Genomic DNA, 20,296 nt, shown 5'->3' with positions numbered 1-20,296 from the left:
AAGCTGAAAATTAATTAATTATGCAAATTAGGTAATTAATATGTACTCATATTATCCTAAAAACTATCAGGTCTGTGCAGTGTCCTATGACATCTATGTACCAAGTGTCATTGAAATGTGATGATTACTACTTGAAATATCAAAAGCTGAAAATTAACTAATCATGCAAATTAGGTAATTAATATGTACTCGTATTACCCTAAAAACTATCAGGTCTGTGCAGTGTCCTATGACATCTATGTACCAAATTTCATTGAAATGTGATGATTACTACTTGAAATATCAAAAGCTGAAAATTAATTAATTATGCAAATTAGGTAATTAATATGTACTCATATTACCTTAAAAACTATCAGGTCTGTGCAGTGTCCTATGACATCTATGTACCAAATTTCATTGAAATGTGATGATTACTACTTGAAATATCAAAAGCTGCAATTAATTAATTATGCAAATTAGGTAATTAATATGTACTCATATTACCCTAAAAACTATCAGGTCTGTGCAGTGTCCTATGACATCTATGTACCAAGTGTCATTGAAATGTGATGATTTCTACTTGAAATATCAAAAGCTGAAAATTAATTAATTATGCAAATTAGGTAATTAATATGTACTCATATTTCCCTAAAAACTATCAGGTCTGCGCAGTGTCCTATGACATCTATGTACCAAATTTCATTGAAATGTGATGATTACTACCGGGTACTTGAAATATCAAACGCTGAAAATTAATTAATTATGCAAATTAGCTAATTAATATGTACTCATATTACCCTAAAAACTATCAGGTCTGTGCAGTGTCCTATGACATCTATGTACCAAATTTCATTGAAATGTGATGATTACTACTTGAAAATCAAAAGCTGAAAATTAATTATGCTAATTAGGTAATTAAAATCCAATTAAAACTAATCAGGTCTCTGCATAATCCTAGAAGATCTATGTAGCAAGTCTCATTGAAATATGATGATTACTACTTGATATATCAAAAGCTGAAAATTAATTAATTATGCCAATTAGCTAATATGTACTCATATTACCCTAAAAACTATCAGGTCTGTGCAGTGTCCTATGACATCTATGTACCAAGTGTCATTGAAATGTGATGATTACTACTTGAAATATCAAAAGTTGAAAATTAATTAATTATGCAAATTAGCTAATTAATATATACTGATATTACCTTAAAAATTATCAGGTCTGTGCAGTGTCCTATGACATCTATGTACCAAGTGTCATTGAAATGTGATGATTTCTACTTGAAATATCAAAAGCTGAAAATTAATTAATTATGCAAATTAGGTAATTAATATGTACTCATATTTCCCTAAAAACTATCAGGTCTGTGCAGTGTCCTATGACATCTATGTACCAAATTTCATTGAAATGTGATGATTACTACTTGAAATATCAAAAGCTGAAAATTAATTAATTATGCAAATTAGCTAATTAATATATACTGATATTACCCTAAAAACTATCAGGTTTGTGCAGTGTCCTATGACATCTATGTACCAAGTTTTATTGAAATGTGATGATTAGTACTTGAGATATCAGTGGAAAAGCCGAAAATTGATTAATCATTATGCAAATTAGGTAATTAATATTGCACAGATTTTTACCCAAAACTAATCAAATCTGTGCATTAGTTTGGAGCATCTGTGTGCCAAGTTTCATCAAAATTCAATGAGTGTTTTTTTTAGATATCAGTGGAACAGTCATGGAACAGCTAAAAATCAGCTAATTATCATGCAAATTAGATAATTAATATGCATGGATTTTTACCAAAACCTAATCAAATCTGCGCATTGGCCCAGAGCATCTATGCACCAAGTTTCATCAAAAACTGATGTATGGTTCTTGAGATATTAGTGGAACAGACGGACACATATACACACACACACACACACATATACAGACACACTAACTGCAAAGACTCCCTTTTTGTGCTTCACACACGGGAGTCAAAAATGGCCTGTCAAAATTTGTGTCATTATAACAAGTGGATTTTTCAACATATTTTAAACCGATATAGCATAGTCCACCCGTTATACACTGAAAAATGTAAATATTGGCACAGCACAACTTATCAAATGTGTAAAAAAGTAACTAAAACAAATGTTTCAAATGTATAATTCTACTACTAAGGTTTATGCAATAATGGGATTATCTATACTGAAAATTATAACCCACATTGCACGCAGGAAGTTGGATTTTCTTTGGTCTCAAAAGTTGCATGTCCCTGTTTTCTAAGGTCTATACTTAAACAAGTTCAAACTTCACACATACATGACACATTACGGTAGGTCATTTATATACATATCTGTGATGCAAATGGGGATTACGTCATTGACATGTTCATGCATGCATGTATACTACTAAACAGGAAATGAGTTATCAAGCAATGCACACAGTTTCAGCTTTACCTACCAGTTACAATGAGTTGAGTTCACTTCAATTTATTTCATCACTTTATTTAGTACCATGAATATAACAAATTCATGCATTAATGTACTCTTTGATATGCACATGACAATCACAAAACTGAAATTTTTGTTGTGCAGGTCAACCATTTAATTTTCCAGAGTATGGTTATTTAAATAAAAACCATGGGAACCATCAGTCTCCCCATGTTGTGAAATTTATCATATCGTGTTTGCACAAGTCATAATCACAATAAAAGTAAATGGCAAATCAAAACATAGGAAAGAATCAAAAACAATGAAAGAAATTTTGTAAAGTGTATTTAGATGCAGACCTTATTTCACAAGGACTCAATTCTGTTGACACAAATTAATCCAATGAATGGATTGGAACTCTCAAAACAAAATAAAAGTCTATCTCGTACACAGTCATGCCCTCTTTTGACAAAACAGTTTGACATAGAAGTAAAAAAACATTACCTGGAATTGTACCATGGAATCATAGAATACTATTGTTCTTGTTTAATCAACTAATCTGTCTGCTGTTGCACATTGTCTCTTTAACCCATAGTTATTGGGGAACCAGAATTGCAATTGCATATTACAGAGTATGACATTGTAGAAATGTGTACAAATCTTTTGCTGAGCATGCAGTTGCTGGGTTAGTGTGGCTTGTTAGCTTGTGTATATCTGGTAGCTTTGCTTATGTGTGTGGGCTTCAAATACAAATAACGATCAGCACCCTCAATGAGGTTTGTCAAATTGCAATTGACCAAACTGATGACGCAGTGATTGTGGAATACGAAAAAAGGAACTAAAACATGCGCACTGCGTACACAATATGCTAATAAACTTTAACAAAGTTATGACGTAGACATAATTCATGAATATTATTATTTGAAAGTGCAATTATTAATAGAAAGCATTTATTATGAATGCAGGAATCACGAATATTCGGTCTTAACCCCCCCCCCCCCAACTCTATCTAATTTGATGACTGTACACGCTTTCTATCATACTAAATATGATCCCCAAATTTTAACCAGTTTCTGGCTTTTACACTCAAATCTGAATGAGTGCAGGCAAGCCTCAATAGGTTTTGATTGTATACAGCGCCACCAGTGGCTGTTACCGGCTACATGCGTCCAGTAAGAATATAAACTAATAATTAATCCAATTAACCATCATGCTTCAAGGTACTGTAGAATACTTTATTTTCGCTGCAATTAATTTTCGCTGAAAAGACTTTTTGGGTGATTTGTGTGGAATTTATTTTCACTGACTTTTGATGAGTTGAATGTAAAATATAGAAAAAAAGGTATATTTACTGAATCATTGCTTCAGCAAAAATAAATTCCAAGCGAATTACAGTAGTTAGATACCTTAACTCTAATAATTAGTTGCAGATCAATTTTGATGATTTTTGTCGTACTTGCATTTACGACTTTCTAAACACTAAAACCAATCATCCCAAATTTGAAATAGTCATCAAAATGTGAGTTTTTAAATTAAAATTGGCATTACCAGTACATTCAATTATAAGATAAATACATCCTTCAAACATTGGCACAACACAAAGCCATTGTCGCTACATTCCTGTGAGCTAACACATAACAAATTTATAACCATAGAACACTTGTTCCTTCGCTATTAATTCAGAATAGGAAAACTGCCAAAAGAAAATGTCAAATAAAACATGATATATTTTTGTTCGATTTACATACGGTACATATTATACAAATGAATGAATGTTAACTTTTCAAAAGTTCTCAGAAAAGTAATTGATGAGCATTGATTAATGCAAGAAAAAAATTTTCTTCATTCAAGCAGTTTTCAGGGGAATTTCAAGTGTCGTCATAGAAACCGCCTGTGCATTACCAACGTGAAATCATGACTTATCTGTGTATAGCATGCATGATTAAAAAAGAATGTTTTACTGACTTAATCAGTATACAAGCAAATGTGCTTCTGTTTGAGATGCGTGAATACGGTAGTGCTTTTCCTGATCACGCAGTTTATTCTTCACTGCCTAACCCCAGTTCTGGGTTTGTTTTTGACCATGGTAGGGCAATACAGGTATGATTTGCAATAGAAATTGACAATGTATCTACAATGCTCCATTCATCTGTGACTGGATCATAACATTCAACTTCCTGTACAGGTATTTCATGCTGCGATTGATTCCCGATTACATCAACTCCTCCTGTGATGTATATCTTCCCGTTGCAAACCACTGCACCAAAACACTGACGAGGTATAGTAAAATCAGCAATCCTGCACCACGAGTCTGTTGTTTGGTTGTACCGATAAACTCTATTGGTTGATTCTGAATGCTCTCTACAGTTAGCACCAATCACGTAGATTAACCCATTCAAGACAACTGCAGCACAATTTGTACACTTTTCTGGTAGTGGGCTACAAAGTTGCCATTTATCATTGACTGGGTTGTAACACTGAACTAAATCAACGCCTGTTGCATATAAATCTCCACTTGTGTTCCCTCCTAGCACGTATACTCTACCACCGAGTGTTATCATGCAGCAGTTTCTAACTGGGGATAACAGATCTGCTTTGCTTACTAGTTTCTTTGTCTCCATATTATAACAAAAGAAATGCCCATCTCTTCCAGAGATGTAAACATTGTTACCCATAGCAACTATGGTATTACCAAACAATGGAGTCACAAGATACTTGGCAACCATCTCCCACTTACCACTAGATGGGTAGTAAACCATAAACTTCCCTGTTCTCATGCCAACTACTACTGCGTCATCTACAGCAGCAGCATTCATGTAATCTCTTGCTGCAACAGTGTTCGGAACTGATTCCAATGCATAGAAGACTTTTCTGACTGGATCATAACATTTCACAGGGCATTTAGAAAGTGATTTGCCTGGTATTTCCCAATAATCACCAAATAATAACATAACTTCATAGTTGGAAAGTTTGTTAACATTTGTTGAGTGCTGTATTTCATTCAACACTTGGCTTGGTTCTTTCCACATTTCCAATAATTCCTTGGTATAATTACTTCTTGTTTCATCATATTCTATCCATGTTTTGATGGCTCTGATCAGATTATCTATTCCTGCATACACTAACTGATCATCTTGTAAGAAGCATCTCAACTGATCCACAGACAACTGTAAGAACTCGCTGTAGTGTGTAACGTCAATGAAATGTCTCAGTGTGAAATTTCTGGCTACCTCGGCTAAAGTAGAACATCCATACAATTCAGCCAAATGATAAACATTGATGCAGTTGCTAGGTTGCAGTTCACCTTGGAGAAATGATGCACATGCTTCTATCAATCTTGGAAACTGAAACAGACTAGCTGCCTCCAACAGTTGTTGGCTTGTGTTCATTGTTATAGAAACACGACCTGAGTAAATATAATCCAGGACGGTCTTCATAGTGTTAGATTCTATATTGTGGATGGTCACATTATTGGCTGAGCTCTCAAGCATACCTCCAGTAAACATTGCTCTAAAGTACGGACTACTAACAGCAAGGAGTGTGCGGTGACAATGGAACTCTTCATCCTGAACTCTCAGTACTACATCAGTTAGAGTACCATGTTTTCTGAGTTCTTCAAATCCTGCTAAAAGTTCTGATGGAAAGAATTTATCAAGATAATCCAGAGATGACTTGTCTAATTTATCTTCCATCCCAAGAACTTATCTATATATAAAAAAAAATATATATAAATATTTAGATATACTAAAAATATAACAAAATGCTTAGATTATTCATGCAGGTGCTAAGCACAACAATCAACATCAATTCAAACAGCCATACAATATGACATACATAGTCCCTGTTGCAATTAGGAAAAATGTTATTCATGCTCAAGATAATATGGCCAAAAAGCAAGATGGCTGCAAAGTCAGTCTTGACTAATATCAACAAATTTATTAATTGACTTTAAAATTGCCTAATCGAATAGAACACTGTCAAAATTTTATATGATATTACTTATATATATATATATATATTTGTATATATTCTTGCCGTTTTACTCAAATTACTAGTATTTATTATGGGTTTATCCAATGACAGTGTTTTCATGGCGGCAAATTAGGCCACTTCACAATTTCATGAGAAATGAGCATAGCACAAAAACAATCATACATTGTATTTAAAATTCTACTTTTAAGCAGAACATCTCTGATAATATACAAGATAATATATTTGACTCCAGATGCATGTCCATGGAATATCAGACTTATCTAAATTGATTGAAATATGACATATACATGTACAGTCACTTATTGGCGATCCTTTAGCAGTATACAACTTGTGTCAGTTAAAATTTCATCACACTCCTAATTGTAATCTGTACAAGCTAAAATACTTCTCAAGATGAAATTTTGCAATTTATCAATTCATTTGCAATCAGACTCACTATGTTATCCTAAGTGATCTATGAACATATTAGAGAACAAATTGATCGACTACAAACTAATTGACATGTACATTGTATTATGCTGTGACAAAAAACATGAACGGTACCTGGATATCAGAGTACAGTAGCCCGGCTAAAATGCAAGATTACCAGCAGTAGACCATCTTTGATTCAGTCAAATAAAGAACCATCATGCATATGTATCAATACTCGTAAAATGTACATACCAAAATGAAAAATGGATGCCAGATGGCCATCTTCAATGAAATTACATGTATTTATGAAACATGTGCTAAATATTAATGAAAATGCATCGTTCGATTTCCATGGCCGTCCTTGTGAACCCATGCTTGATCGTTTCAGCGAAAGCAGAATTTGACATAAATTTAAATTTATTGATTTGATTGGATGCAATAAGCTGCATCCATCAATTTGCATTACAGTCTTATAACACACCACAGCTTATATCACACCACTTTGCATTTCATTTACCATGTAAACGCATGTGTTATTGTATTTGCTTTTGTCAACAGTTAATACAGGTTTATAGTGGGATTTCTGCCAAAGTACAATGATGAGACAATGGCCAAAGAAATAAACAGTACACTGGTGACAGATATATTGGTCATGGTCAAATGGCTGCCAGTCGGATATCTTTGATCTGATTATGAAACAAACTGACATCAAATTTTAACAACTTAGCATGTTCATGATTTTTCCAACAAAAAAACACAAGATGGCTGCCAGTTGAACATTTTTTTATGATAATAAAACAGATTGGCATGAATATGCATCTTCACGATACAACTTCTATCAAATTTTAATGAAAACTGACCATAACAAAAAATGTTTGCCAGTTGGTGATTTTGAATCAAATTAGATGTGCATTTGTCACACATAAAGTATTATGCACAGAACAGAGGGTTGTGAAATATGACTATGGACAGACAAACTGATGAAGTTTGAATTTATGTCACCATTTTGTTTGTTCAAACAAAGACTAATAAACATTTACAAATAGTTAATAATGTATCGTACATAGCTTTGTTGAATTCAGTGTAATTTTGTAAACTATTTATAAACATAAATATTTATAAACTTAAATCGCAGTTACAAGCATGTTCATTTAATCTAAGCTGTATGATCAGATTGATCTGTTCAGATAAATTGGATTGTAGAAACACCTATTTTAACATCAAAAAAATTGGATCTTGTGGACTGGCCTTAACACTTTATTCGTGAACACTTCAATGATGAGAACTGGCTTGCCAAGTCAAGTCTTTTTGATTAGATGAGACTTGTATAAAACACACCAAACTCTGGTGTATACATGTAGTTATATAAGACACCTTTCACCAATATTATACGCCAATTTTTTTACTGCAAAGAAATACAATCAGATCTGTCCCTCTGCATAAATATGTAAATAAACCTGAATATATTTTGTATTTTTGAAGGCGAGCATATCTGTGATTTTGAATATAACAACATAGAGATGATCAAATCTTAGACACAATTGCACAGACAGAGGTGACCCTACACATGGCTATGTCACATAATATACAATTTGAGTCGTCATTTCAGTAAAATTGGTCATGTGGTGGAGCCCATAGAAAAATTATGTATGTAATAACTTTATTGTCAACCTATCTCCATTGAGATCTGGACTAACATACAATAAAGATTAAAGGATACAGAAAATATAAATTTAAAATACAACAACAATAAATAAAAGTATAACCGAATAAGAAAAAATAACTATTAAAAAAAAAGTCTTTGACAAAGTAGTAAATAAATAGTTTACATATAAATGTAAGAATGCATTATATTTTCAGGGCAGCTGGCAATCTCTGTATATTTTCTTTTCTCATAAGAAAACATTTGTGAATGTATTTTGATATTTTGAGAATCAGTTTTTCATCTTTGTTATTTAGAAGAGTTTCTAATTTCTCTCTATTGGTATTGTTAGGCTGTATTTTTAATTCTTTGAATATATCGTTTCTTTCATTTATGTATAATTTACAATTTAGAAGAAAGTGTATTTCATCCTCTACTTCATTAGTTTTACAAATGGGACATTTTCTATTGGATATATCTATGTTGCTGTGTCTTCCTGTTTCTATCTGTAAAACGTGCGCACTGATTCTTAATTTTGTCATTGCAGCTCTATGTGATGGGTTTTTAACAACTTCTAAATATTTTTCAAAAATATTATCAGTTTTTAGTAGCCTGTATGTACGGAGTTTGTTTTTATGATTTTTTCCTTTATTGTCATCATGCATTTCATTTTTAGCAAGTTCAGTGTACATACTTTTTAATTTGTCAGACACTGTGCTTATGATATTGTCATCATTGGCATCTACATCAAGTAGATTGAAAATGTTTTTAACGCCGGTGACCCAATTTTGGGTATTCTGACTATCTAAATGGTTTCCAAGACTGAATGCTTCTGCCACCAGTGTGTTATGGGGCATTTTATTTATTTTAAGCCAATATTTTAGCATTTGCTTTATGCTAGAGAGAATCAGAGGGTATCTGCCCAATTCTAGCATGCATGCCAAGTTTGTTGCTTTGCAGTTTACCTTCAATAGGAATTTACAAAACTTCACATGAAGTTTCTCCATTGGAGAAGAGGTGTCTAACATAAATTTCTTTGAATTGATGAAGTTGGATGTCCATATCTCACTGCAATACAAAAGAATGGGTTTGATGATTGTATCAAACATTTTCAAATATATTTTTATAGGGAAATTGTTTTCAGAAGTAATTGTTTAATTTTGAAACTTGCTTTCATAGCCCTGTTTTTTAAATCTATTTGTGCCATGTCAAGTTTTCCAGTTGAATGTAGTTTAATTCCAAGATAAGCATAATTTGATACTATTTCTAGTTTCTGGTTTTTTACATGAAATTTAATTTTTTTAAATAGTTTGCCAGATTTAATGAATATGATTACTTTTGATTTTGTTATATTTATCTCTAATTTCCATTTATGGCAGTATGTAGATAGTGCATTTAAAGCATTCTGTAGGCCCTGTTTTGTCTGTGAGAGAATTAATAAATCATCAGCATAGAGTAGGCATGAAAGGTGATTGTTTAGTAAGGTAGGTGGGTCATTTGTCAGATGAGTCTATATGATGTTTGCTGTCATTTATGTAGAGGTTGAATAGTAATGGACTTAGTCCGTCGCCTTGTCTTATACCTCTTTTTACAGGGAATTTCTTGGTTGTTCCATGTTTTAATTTAACACAACCCACTGAGTTTAGATTAATGGATTTTATTATTTTATAGAATTTTCCTGAAATGTCATGTTTTCTGAGTTTGTACAATAAGCCAAGATGCCAGATGGAATCGAAGGCTTTCCTGAAATCAATAAAACATGCAAATAGGTTTTTCCAATTCGTCAGATATTTTGTCAATAATTGTTTTAGTTACAAATATGTGATCTCTAGTGCTGAATTTTGGCATAAAACCAATTTGTTCCTTGACTAACGTGTTATTATCTTTCATATGACTTATTAGTCTATTTTTTAAAATTGCAGTGAAAAGCTTGCTTAATGTATTAATTAAAGTTATTCCTCTGTAGTTTCCGGGGTCACATTTATCTCCTTTTTTAAATATGGGTGTTATTATACCTAGATTCCAGCAATCTGGAAAATGGCCAGTAGTTAGAATTATTTAAAATTGAATAGCTTTTGTAATGGACTGATTAGTATATGTCTGCCTGCCTTTATCATTTCATTAGTAATTTTATCTACAGCTGGAGATTTACCATTTTTTAGGTTATTTATAGCTGTGTGAATTTCAAGCTGGGATATACTTTGATTTAATTTATCATGGGGTATATTTAATGTTTCCATTTGTTTTAGCTCTTCATGTATGTGCAAGTCTGTTTCTGTTTTGTCTGAATTTAGGTTTTTGAAGTGGTCATACCATTTTTGACTTTCAATGTTTATGTATGTACAAGGCACACTATTAAGGGAAGTAATAACACATAAAACTGTTAGTGAGTTTCCATCAAGTATTTAACTGGTGTGCATAATCACCAGAAACAGGCATCGACTGGGTGAGGTGTACATCACATCCACGCTGGGTGAGGTGTACATCACATCCACACTGGGTGAGGTGTACATCACTTCCACACTGGGCGAGGTGTACATCACATCCACACTGGGTGAGGTGTACATAGCATCCACACTGGGTGAGGTGTACATCACATCCACACTGGGTGAGGTGTACATCACATCCACACTGGGTGAGGTGTACATAGCATCCACACTGGGTGAGGTGTACACCACATCCACACTGGGTGAGGTGCACATCATATCCACACTGGGTGTGCGAGGTGTAAATCACATCCACACTGGGTGTGCGAGGTGTACATCACATCCACACTGGATGAGGTATACACCACATCCACACTGGCTGAGGTGTACACCACATCCACACTGGGTGAGGTGTACATCACATCCACACTGGGTGAGGTGTACATCACATCCACACTGGGTGAGATGTACATCACATCCACACTGGGTGAGGTGTACATCACATCCACACTGGGTGAGGTGTACATCACATCCACACTGGGTGAGGTGTACATCACATCCACACTGGGTGAGGTGTACATCACATCCACACTGGGTGAGGTGTACATCACATCCACACTCGGTGAGGTACGTGTACATCACATCCACACTGGGTGAGGTATACATCACATCCACACTGGGTGAGGTATACATCACATCCACACTGGGTGAGGTGTACATCACATCCACACTGGGTGAGGTACGTGTACATCACATCCACACTGGGTGAGGTGTACATCACATCCACACTCGGTGAGGTGTACTTCACTTCCACACTGGGTGAGGTGTACATCACATCCACACTCGGTGAGGTGTACATCACATCCACGCTGGGCGAGGTGTACATCACATCCACAATGGGTGAGGTGTACATCACTTCCATACTTGGTGAGGTGTACATGTACATCACTTCCACACTTGGTGAGGTGTACATCACTTCCACACTGGGTGAGGTGTACATCCACACTGGATCACTGTCATGGTCAAGTATGGATTGGTGAATACTCATCTTCGTCAATATGGCTGTGGCATAAAGTTAAATTATTCATCTTTACAAAATCATTCAACCCAAAAGAGTTTCAAATCACCTTGTCAATCACAACAACTTAAATATTTGATGACACTAGTCAGAGTTCTTTAAGACAGACATAGAAATGCAGTTCACACACTTTTAATTAAAGAAACACTATAAACCACATCCATAAGTAATTTCAAACTATTGTATGATACTTGTACAAAAACGTTATTTATTGTATAAATTATATAGAAGACACATATTCTGAAAACATCTGTTTTAGAATAGAAACTTGTATATCACTGAAAAAAGTTCATCTACATGTTAGTGATTTAGGTTTCCCTGGCATGCAATAACCAATATTACATTAACATATTGTGCACATTATGAGATACATGGATAAACTTAACTGACTACCAGCCATTTAGTCATACAACTACAGATATGTTATCGTTATATTTGGTATAACGATAGATGAATTCTACTGTATTTGCAAAATGGCTTGATACAGACAAACTAATCTTTGTAGTTGTGTAATTAACTGAAAGTCAACATCAGTCAAAGTGTGAAACCGTAAAAATGAAAAATTATCACATTAAACTGTATTGATGTGTCTGTCATAATAATAAAATGCATTCTCCTTTGAATCAGGGGAATGCTTGCAAGTACAAAAAAACAAAACATCAACATGAACAAACAGAAAACAAAATATTTCCTGAACTGTACTCTTCTAAGCTAAATTCCTTCTTTGAAGCCTACACATTACAGGTTCGTGGGCACTTGGGAGTGATTTTTTTTTTGCTTTTTATTATCTAAAAAGTCTTTGCTATAGACTGTTGAAATTGTGTAGAATTGTGAATAGTGGAACATACTCAAACAAACAGGTGCAAAATTATCACTTTTGAATGCTTAGCAAGATTTACCAAGGCTGTACATAAATAATTAAAATCAAAGAAAGCTTAGAAAGAACTCCCATGTGCTGAGAGTATTGGAGACACATTAAATATAATTCGAAATTACTTAGCTGAAAACTAATTATGCAAATCAGAAAATTAATATGACCAGATTTGAGTGTAAAACTAATGAGGTCTGCGCAATGTAACAGAAAATCTATGTCTCCAAGTTTAATTGAAATGTGATTAGAACCAAAAAATTATGAATTATTATGCTTATTAGGGAATTAATATGAATAGATTTTTACCCCAAACTAATTAGGTTTGTACATTGTCCTAGAGCATCTTTGTACTAAGTTTCATTGAAATGGAATAATTAGCACCGCGAAAACTCCAAAATTTCGACCCCTCTAAAAATTTGACCGCCTATTTATTTGCCGGGTTTCGGTGTTTTATTTACCTCCAAATTTTCGACTCCACTAAAAATTGCCGACTCATTCTTATTCGAAAATTGCGACCAGTTTTAGTTTTCCCCCAAACGAAAAAAAAACCGATGTGAGCATTCAAACGGGACCTTCCTCAAAGGCATGAATCCGGGTTTCTGATTGACTGAGAGATTTTTATTTTATTGGTAACGAAAATATATTCTAAATAAACGAAGTTTCAAATAAAAACGAACACAAAAATCTCGGCATGCTGCGTTTCTGAATTGTTGATTATTACTGTACTCAGTAGTGATTATAATAATGTACACAAAATAAATTTGTTGAATGGTTATGAAATACAAATAAAAGTCAACTTAGTTTCATCGTAAGCGAATGATTCCGGTCTCGTATAAACGTTTGATGCTGTAGGATATCCGCCATGTTCTCTTAGGTCAAATAGGTCAAATCGCTAATTAACCAATCAAAAAGCTGGATGATGCGAAAACGGCATGATTTTTTTTAAATAAAAAAATTAGTTGTTTTTAAAAAATAAACTGGTCATCTGAAGAATAATTTAACATTGTTCACAGTGATAACAGCTCATTCTCGAAAGGAAGCTTACCCGCTCACGCTAGTCACGATAAAAATCATACACGTGTACTCTTGAATAGACAGACGTCAATGACTACGGTAAAACTTAGACTGTATTTTAGCCGGCAGGATTGATTGAAATGTCCGACAAATGACGCCAAAATACACCTTAAAAGTCCCATTTTATTTTCTTAAATCCCATTATATTTTTTAATCCAAGGGCGAATTTACGGCAGAATTTGGTCCCTCAAATCACCGGTACGGTGCTCAAATAAGGGACACGTGAGCTTTGATTCTAACCGGATACATTGCACTGGGTCGGGGAGATCGTTTGCTAAACTTCCATGTATCTTTTGTCCAATGGGTACCTGTACTTCGAACATTCGCAAGTTTTCCTAGGTAGTGCGAGACAGCTTTGTCTTTTGACCTATTAGTTTTGTGCTGACCTCTTCTCCGCGTCTTGATGTTTTGTTTTGCTTGTCATAATACTCACTGATTGATGACTTTGTTTAGATTTTGAGTTACAACTCGGCCACGACCTTTGCTTTTACCGTGAAACATGAGGAAGTTTACGTCAATTGACGGACATTGCATTTTTTAAAAACTAATGAAGCACACTGTCTATCATCCCCATTTTTTTTTGCTGATTTCTATTCTGAAAAATTCGACCGTCCGAAAATGCACCTTAATTTTGACTCTAAAAACACGTCACATTTCTAACACCAATTATTTAAAACCGGTCGAAATTTTGGAGTTTTTACGGTACTTTAGATATCAGTGTGAAAGCTTAAAATTGGTTAATTATGCAAATTAGGTAATTAATATGTACAGATTTTAACCCACAATTATTCAGGTCTGTCTATTGTCCTACAGCATCCATGTACATTCATTGATATGTGATGTATAGTACCTGAGATATCAGTGTGAAAGTTGGTTAATTATGCAAATTAGGTGATTAATATGCACAAATATTTACCGGAAACTAATTGGGTCTGCATAATTCTAGATTCATTGAAATGTGATGATTAGTACTTTAGATATCAGTAGAAAAGCTGAAAATTAATTATGCAAATTAGGTAATTAATATGCACAATTATTTACCCTAAAACTAATCAGGTCTCTGCATAGTCCTAAAGGATCTATGTACCAAGTTTCATTGAAATGCGATGATTAGTACTTGAGATACCCGTGGAAAAGCTGAAAATTAACTAATTATGCAAATTAGGTGATTAATATGCACAAATATTTATCGAAAACAATCAATCTCTGCATAGTCCTTGAGTATGTAAGTACCAAGTTTCATTGAAATGTAATGCTAACTACTTATATCAAATGCTGAAAATTAATTAATTATGCAAATTAGGTAATTAATATGTACTGATATTACCATAAAAACTATCAGGTCTGTGCAGTGTCGTATGACATCTATGTACCAAGTTTCATTGAAATGTGATGATTAGTACTTGAGATATCAGTGGAAAAACCGAAAATTGACTAATCATTATGCAAATTAGGTAATTAGTATCCACGGATTATTACCAAAAACTAATCAAAACCTAGCATTAGTTCAGAGCATCTATGTACCAAGTTTCATCAAAATCCAATGAGTGGTTGTTTAGATATCAGTGGAACAGTCATGGAACCACTAAAAAATAGCTAATTATCATGCAAATTAGGTAATTAATATGCACGGATTTTTACCAAAAATTAATCAAATCTGCGCATATGTTCAGAGCATCTATGTACCAAGTTTCATCAAAATCCAATGAGTGGTTCTTTAGATATCAGTGGAACAGTCATAGAACAGCTAAAAATTAGCTAATTATCATGCAAATTAGGTAATTAACGAGCATGGATTTTTACCAAAACCTAATCAAATCTGCGCATTGGCCCAGAGCATCTATGCACCAAGTTTCATCAAAAACCGATGTATGGTTCTTGAGATAGCAGTGGAACAGTCGGACACACATACACACATACACACACACATACACACATACACACATACACACACACACACACACATACACACATACACACATACACACATACACACATACACACATACAGACACACTAACTGCAAAGACTCCCATTTTGTGCTTCGCACATGGGAGTCAAAAAACATGATGGAAAAAAAGAAATGACGGGATCTCCATATTATGCCCTGTATTTAACTTTTTACAAAACAATAATACATTTAAATTTGAAACTGTAACAGCCATTTTAATTATGAGCATTAGCAAACTTCTTACTGCGTGAATTGTTATGCAAATTAGCAATTATCTCAGCTTCTTTTTAGTGCACATTCCAGAACTTTCCATTCCAGAAACAAGCAGCCTCTCGGCTGAGATAGCTCCGCTGTTAGCAATGCACATTTCAATTAAAGAACAGAAAGTATCATTAAAAAATGAACAATATGTATAGTATCAAAACAATCAGACTTGCGGTTTTCAACAAGATGTGGAAAATATCACTTTTTACCAAAAATTACAAAAATATTCACCAAAATTAGAGAATTAAATATATCATCATGAAATGAACAAATCTGAGTTAGAACCACATGTAGTACCTATATATGTAACATCAAAGCAATTGGACTTGCGGTTTTTAACAAGAAGTCAAAAATATCACTTTTTACCAAAAATGACAAAAATATTCACCAAAATTAGAGAATTAAATATATCATTACAAAATGAACAAATCTGAGAGAGGTCCACATGTAGTACCTATATATGTAATATCAAAGCAATTGGACTTGCGGTTTTTAACAAGAAGGTGAAAATATCACTTTTTACCAAAAATTACAAAAATATTCATCAAAATTAGAGAATTAAAGATATCATCATGAAATGAACAAATCTGAGTTAGAACCACATGTAGTACCTATATATGTTATATCAAAGCAATTGGACTTGCGGTTTTCAACAAGAAGTCGAAAATATCACTTTTTACCAAAAATGACAAAAATATTCACCAAAATTAGAGAATTAAAGATATCATTACAAAATGAACAAATCTGAGAGAGGTCCACATGTAATACCTATATATGTAATATCAAAGCAATTGGACTTGCGGTTTTCAACAAAAAGTCGAAAATATCACTTTTTACCAAAAATGACAAAAATATTCACCAAAATTAGAGAAATGAAGATATCATCATGAAATGAACAAATCTGAGAGAGGTCTACCCAAGGTACATATACACCAAGTATCAAAGCATTCAGGCTTGTAGTTGTCAAGAAGAAGTCGAAAAAGTAAAACATTGACACGGACAACGACGGACAATCACTCGTATGATAAGCTCCGCTCGACAAAGTCGACAGCGGAGCTAAAAATACTGTAAAGGGGGTAATTATTCACTGGGTTATAATTTAGCTTATTTCGCTGACTGGAAAAATGCGCTAAATTAAAACACAGTGAATATGTAAAATTTAGCATAGAACACATCTAAATGACGAAACCGTGGATTTAAAACCCACTGAATATGCCTGAAATGGTAAATCAGTGAAATTTAAACCCAGTGAAAATTAGTCATTTTACAGTAGCTCGTAGGCGCTTTGACCTTTTGTTTTGAAATTTTCACAGATGATTGACAATGTGTTTATCTTCAAAACGCCGTTGGGGCATTGTTTTAAGTTGAATAGTGTTACAGCAATCGTACAGACAACTAGCCTGGGTGTTAATTTATGCATAAACTTGAAGTAGTGAAATTTGAGCTGCTGCCCTGCAAAATTGACAACTGGTAGACAGTTTTCAAGATGGCACTTTCTTCATAGTAAACAGATGTACCCATAAACCAAATGCCGGGGAATGAGAATCAGAATGATACATGGTTCAACTTTTACTAAAAATGGAACCGTGATGGCACTACCAAGTCCGCTGAAAGGCCGGTTATTGACCGTGTCAGCCGTGTCACAATAAACTGTGTAATAATTCCTCCTCACTTCAGTCATCGTATTTGGAGAAGTAATATTCTCTAACCAACAGGCTCTGACTACCTCAGTTAGTTCCCTGGATGTTGGTGAAAGGACCATTGTTTAGAAATTCCCGCTAACTTTACAAAGGCCGCATTGCCATCTTGAGCAATGCTTTATCGGAGGCTATGGATTGAATACTACATGTATAGCGGGGTCAGCTAATGTAGGTCAGGTAATCGAATGTTGAGGTAATCGCAAGTCAAGCGAATCGAATGTCAAGATAATTGCAAGTCAAGCGAATCGAATGTCAAGACATTTTGACGTGAAAATAACCGAATCTTATGATAATTGAATGTCAAGATAATGTCTAAATAACGACCCAATTGTAACATAATGAAACAATGACAAAATAATATTGTAGCAATTACACAATCATGAATCAATTAAGAAATAAAGTTGAAATAATGAAACAATAGCAATAAGATGCTACAGTTATAACACAATAATGGAATAAGTTTAAATAAAGACCAAATAACCGAATTATGACCAAATAATAACCAAACAAGTTTCCAAGTAAAGATCAAACAACTAAACAATGTTCAAATAATGACACCCCATACATATGTAGGCTGTGCCAACAGTTGTGTGACCTCATTTGCACTCAACGTGACCCATAATAGTAATACTACATGTAATTACACTGCGCATGCGTAGAACAGCTGGGGTGGATATCCGACATACAAACCCCATTCTGCTGAAATGAACCTTCTTCAGACCGCGGGGGGTCGATGGTACCAGCTAGTAGAGAAAATGAACAAAACTGAATTTACAAAGCAATGATGAAAACAACTTGTAGATGTGACATATACTCACATTAGTACTATAGTTCTTAGTGTTTACGCAATAATACAACACGTGTCAATATATGATAATACAACGAATCAAATCAGAAGACAATTCGATCGGATCCAAGGGGTTGCGATGGGATTATGGTCAGCCAAGTATTGTAGTATTTCGCTTGTCGCTGATGACCAGAGAACAATAGTTGTCCGTATTAGTTGCCTCGCCTACACAGAGTGATATTTTAATACCGCGCTAAACACCCTTCGTATTTATTTGGAATGGAAATTTCCATTCTAGAATCATCGGTGTCACGTGATACGTAGTCGGTCGATACATTTGGACTGCGCAACGCAAACGTAGAATTATAAAATTATTCCAGCCTACAAGTGTTAAGATTTTACAAGTGGACTCGAACCGTCAAAGTTGATAGGCAATGACAGTTTGCCCATTTAAAAAAGAAAGGGCTTGGAAATTGTGTGTGAACAATGTTTTGGTTCTAGCAACGGGAACAAAATTATGAGCCACCTTAGAAAAAAACACGTATTTAATAATATCCAAAATATTAACCGACGTCGATATTTTGAATAATGTCAAAATAGGAATGCGATGTCAAAAATACGCAAGGAACGAAGGATATAACCACGACACTTTAACAAAACTCCCCTCGACGCAATGATCCCGGGACCAGCCGTAGGCGGCAGTATTTTCATGCGAGGTCAATTTAGGATCACCAGGTTATTCGATATTATATCAGCTCACAGATATTATTTGCACAGCTGCTGCTGACTCGTAAAAAATTATAAAAGTGTTGGAGACTGCTGGAGAGTTAGAAAGCAGTTTAAAAACAACAACAAATAATTGTTATGTTCGAGGGAAGTTTATGTTAGCCAGGAAAAAATATAATAAAACCTTGAAAATTAGCGAAAAAAATATAAACAAGATATTTGGAAAGATGTCATTCCACAAGAAGCGGATCCTAAAATATACTAGCAGATAATCAGAAATTTCTCAAAATGTGATGTATCAAGTTGTAAAGCTGATACAGTTAGTGCTAATGAATAGTATACTCACTTTAAAAACCTTAACAGAGTACAAACATATGACAGCTATGACAAAAGCTTTAAAAATAAAATTGATCGACCAGATGGAAAGAAATGAAATAATTAACAAAGATTTAAATAAACCAATAAGAATTGATGAAACCAAAGTTGCTGTAAAGAAATTAAAATTAAATAAGTCACCAGGTGAGGACAAGATTCTCAATGAATTAATTAGGTATGGACAGAATGTTCTGCTTCAACCAATTATATCAGTCTTCAATCAAATTTTAAGTTCTGGTAAATTTCCATTAGCATGGAAGAGTAGTATTCTTATCCCATTACACAAGAAAGGTTCAATTGTCAAGTTGTTTAGGCAAGCTGTTTACTTCAGTATTAAACAGATTAGTAGAATATTTGGAGAAACAACATCTCTATTCGCCATCTCAGTTTGGGCTCCGTAAACATAGAAGAACGACAGACTGTCTGTTTATTTTGAAAACTATTGTTGACAAATATCTTTACCAAGAATGTCAGAAGCAATCAAAAAACAGAAAAATGTATGCCTGTTTTGTAGATTATAGAAAAGCATTGGACAGCATGTGGCGTAAAGGTTTATATTGGAAACTACAAAAATATGCCGTCACTGGTAATTTTTAT

General features: G+C 34.0%; 1 protein-coding gene across 1 annotated transcript; it reads right to left on the bottom strand.

Moving 5' to 3' along the window:
* Nucleotides 1–2,446: 2,446 nt before the first annotated feature.
* Nucleotides 2,447–18,845, bottom strand: LOC100369783 (kelch-like protein 24a). Its single transcript, XM_002737691.2, has 2 exons — nucleotides 18,630–18,845; nucleotides 2,447–6,107 (listed from the first exon to the last, which is right to left on the bottom strand). The coding sequence occupies exon 2, from the start codon at nucleotides 6,092–6,094 to the stop codon at nucleotides 4,442–4,444; it is 1,653 nt and encodes a 550-aa protein (XP_002737737.2). The 5' UTR covers nucleotides 6,095–6,107; nucleotides 18,630–18,845; the 3' UTR covers nucleotides 2,447–4,441.
* Between the last annotated feature and the right edge of the window lie 1,451 nt (nucleotides 18,846–20,296).

The sequence above is a fragment of the Saccoglossus kowalevskii genome, chromosome 1 (genome assembly GCF_978046115.1).
Source record: "Saccoglossus kowalevskii chromosome 1, keSacKowa6.1, whole genome shotgun sequence".
NCBI classification, from domain to species: domain Eukaryota; kingdom Metazoa; phylum Hemichordata; class Enteropneusta; family Harrimaniidae; genus Saccoglossus; species Saccoglossus kowalevskii.
Note: the sequence above shows the minus strand (reverse complement) of the source record. Positions and strands in the feature narration are given on the sequence as shown.

What these genes read in the sequence shown, in the direction of transcription:
- LOC100369783 (XM_002737691.2), bottom strand. Translation starts at nt 6,094, where the DNA reads ATGGAAGATAAATTAGACAAGTCATCTCTGGATTATCTTGATAAATTC.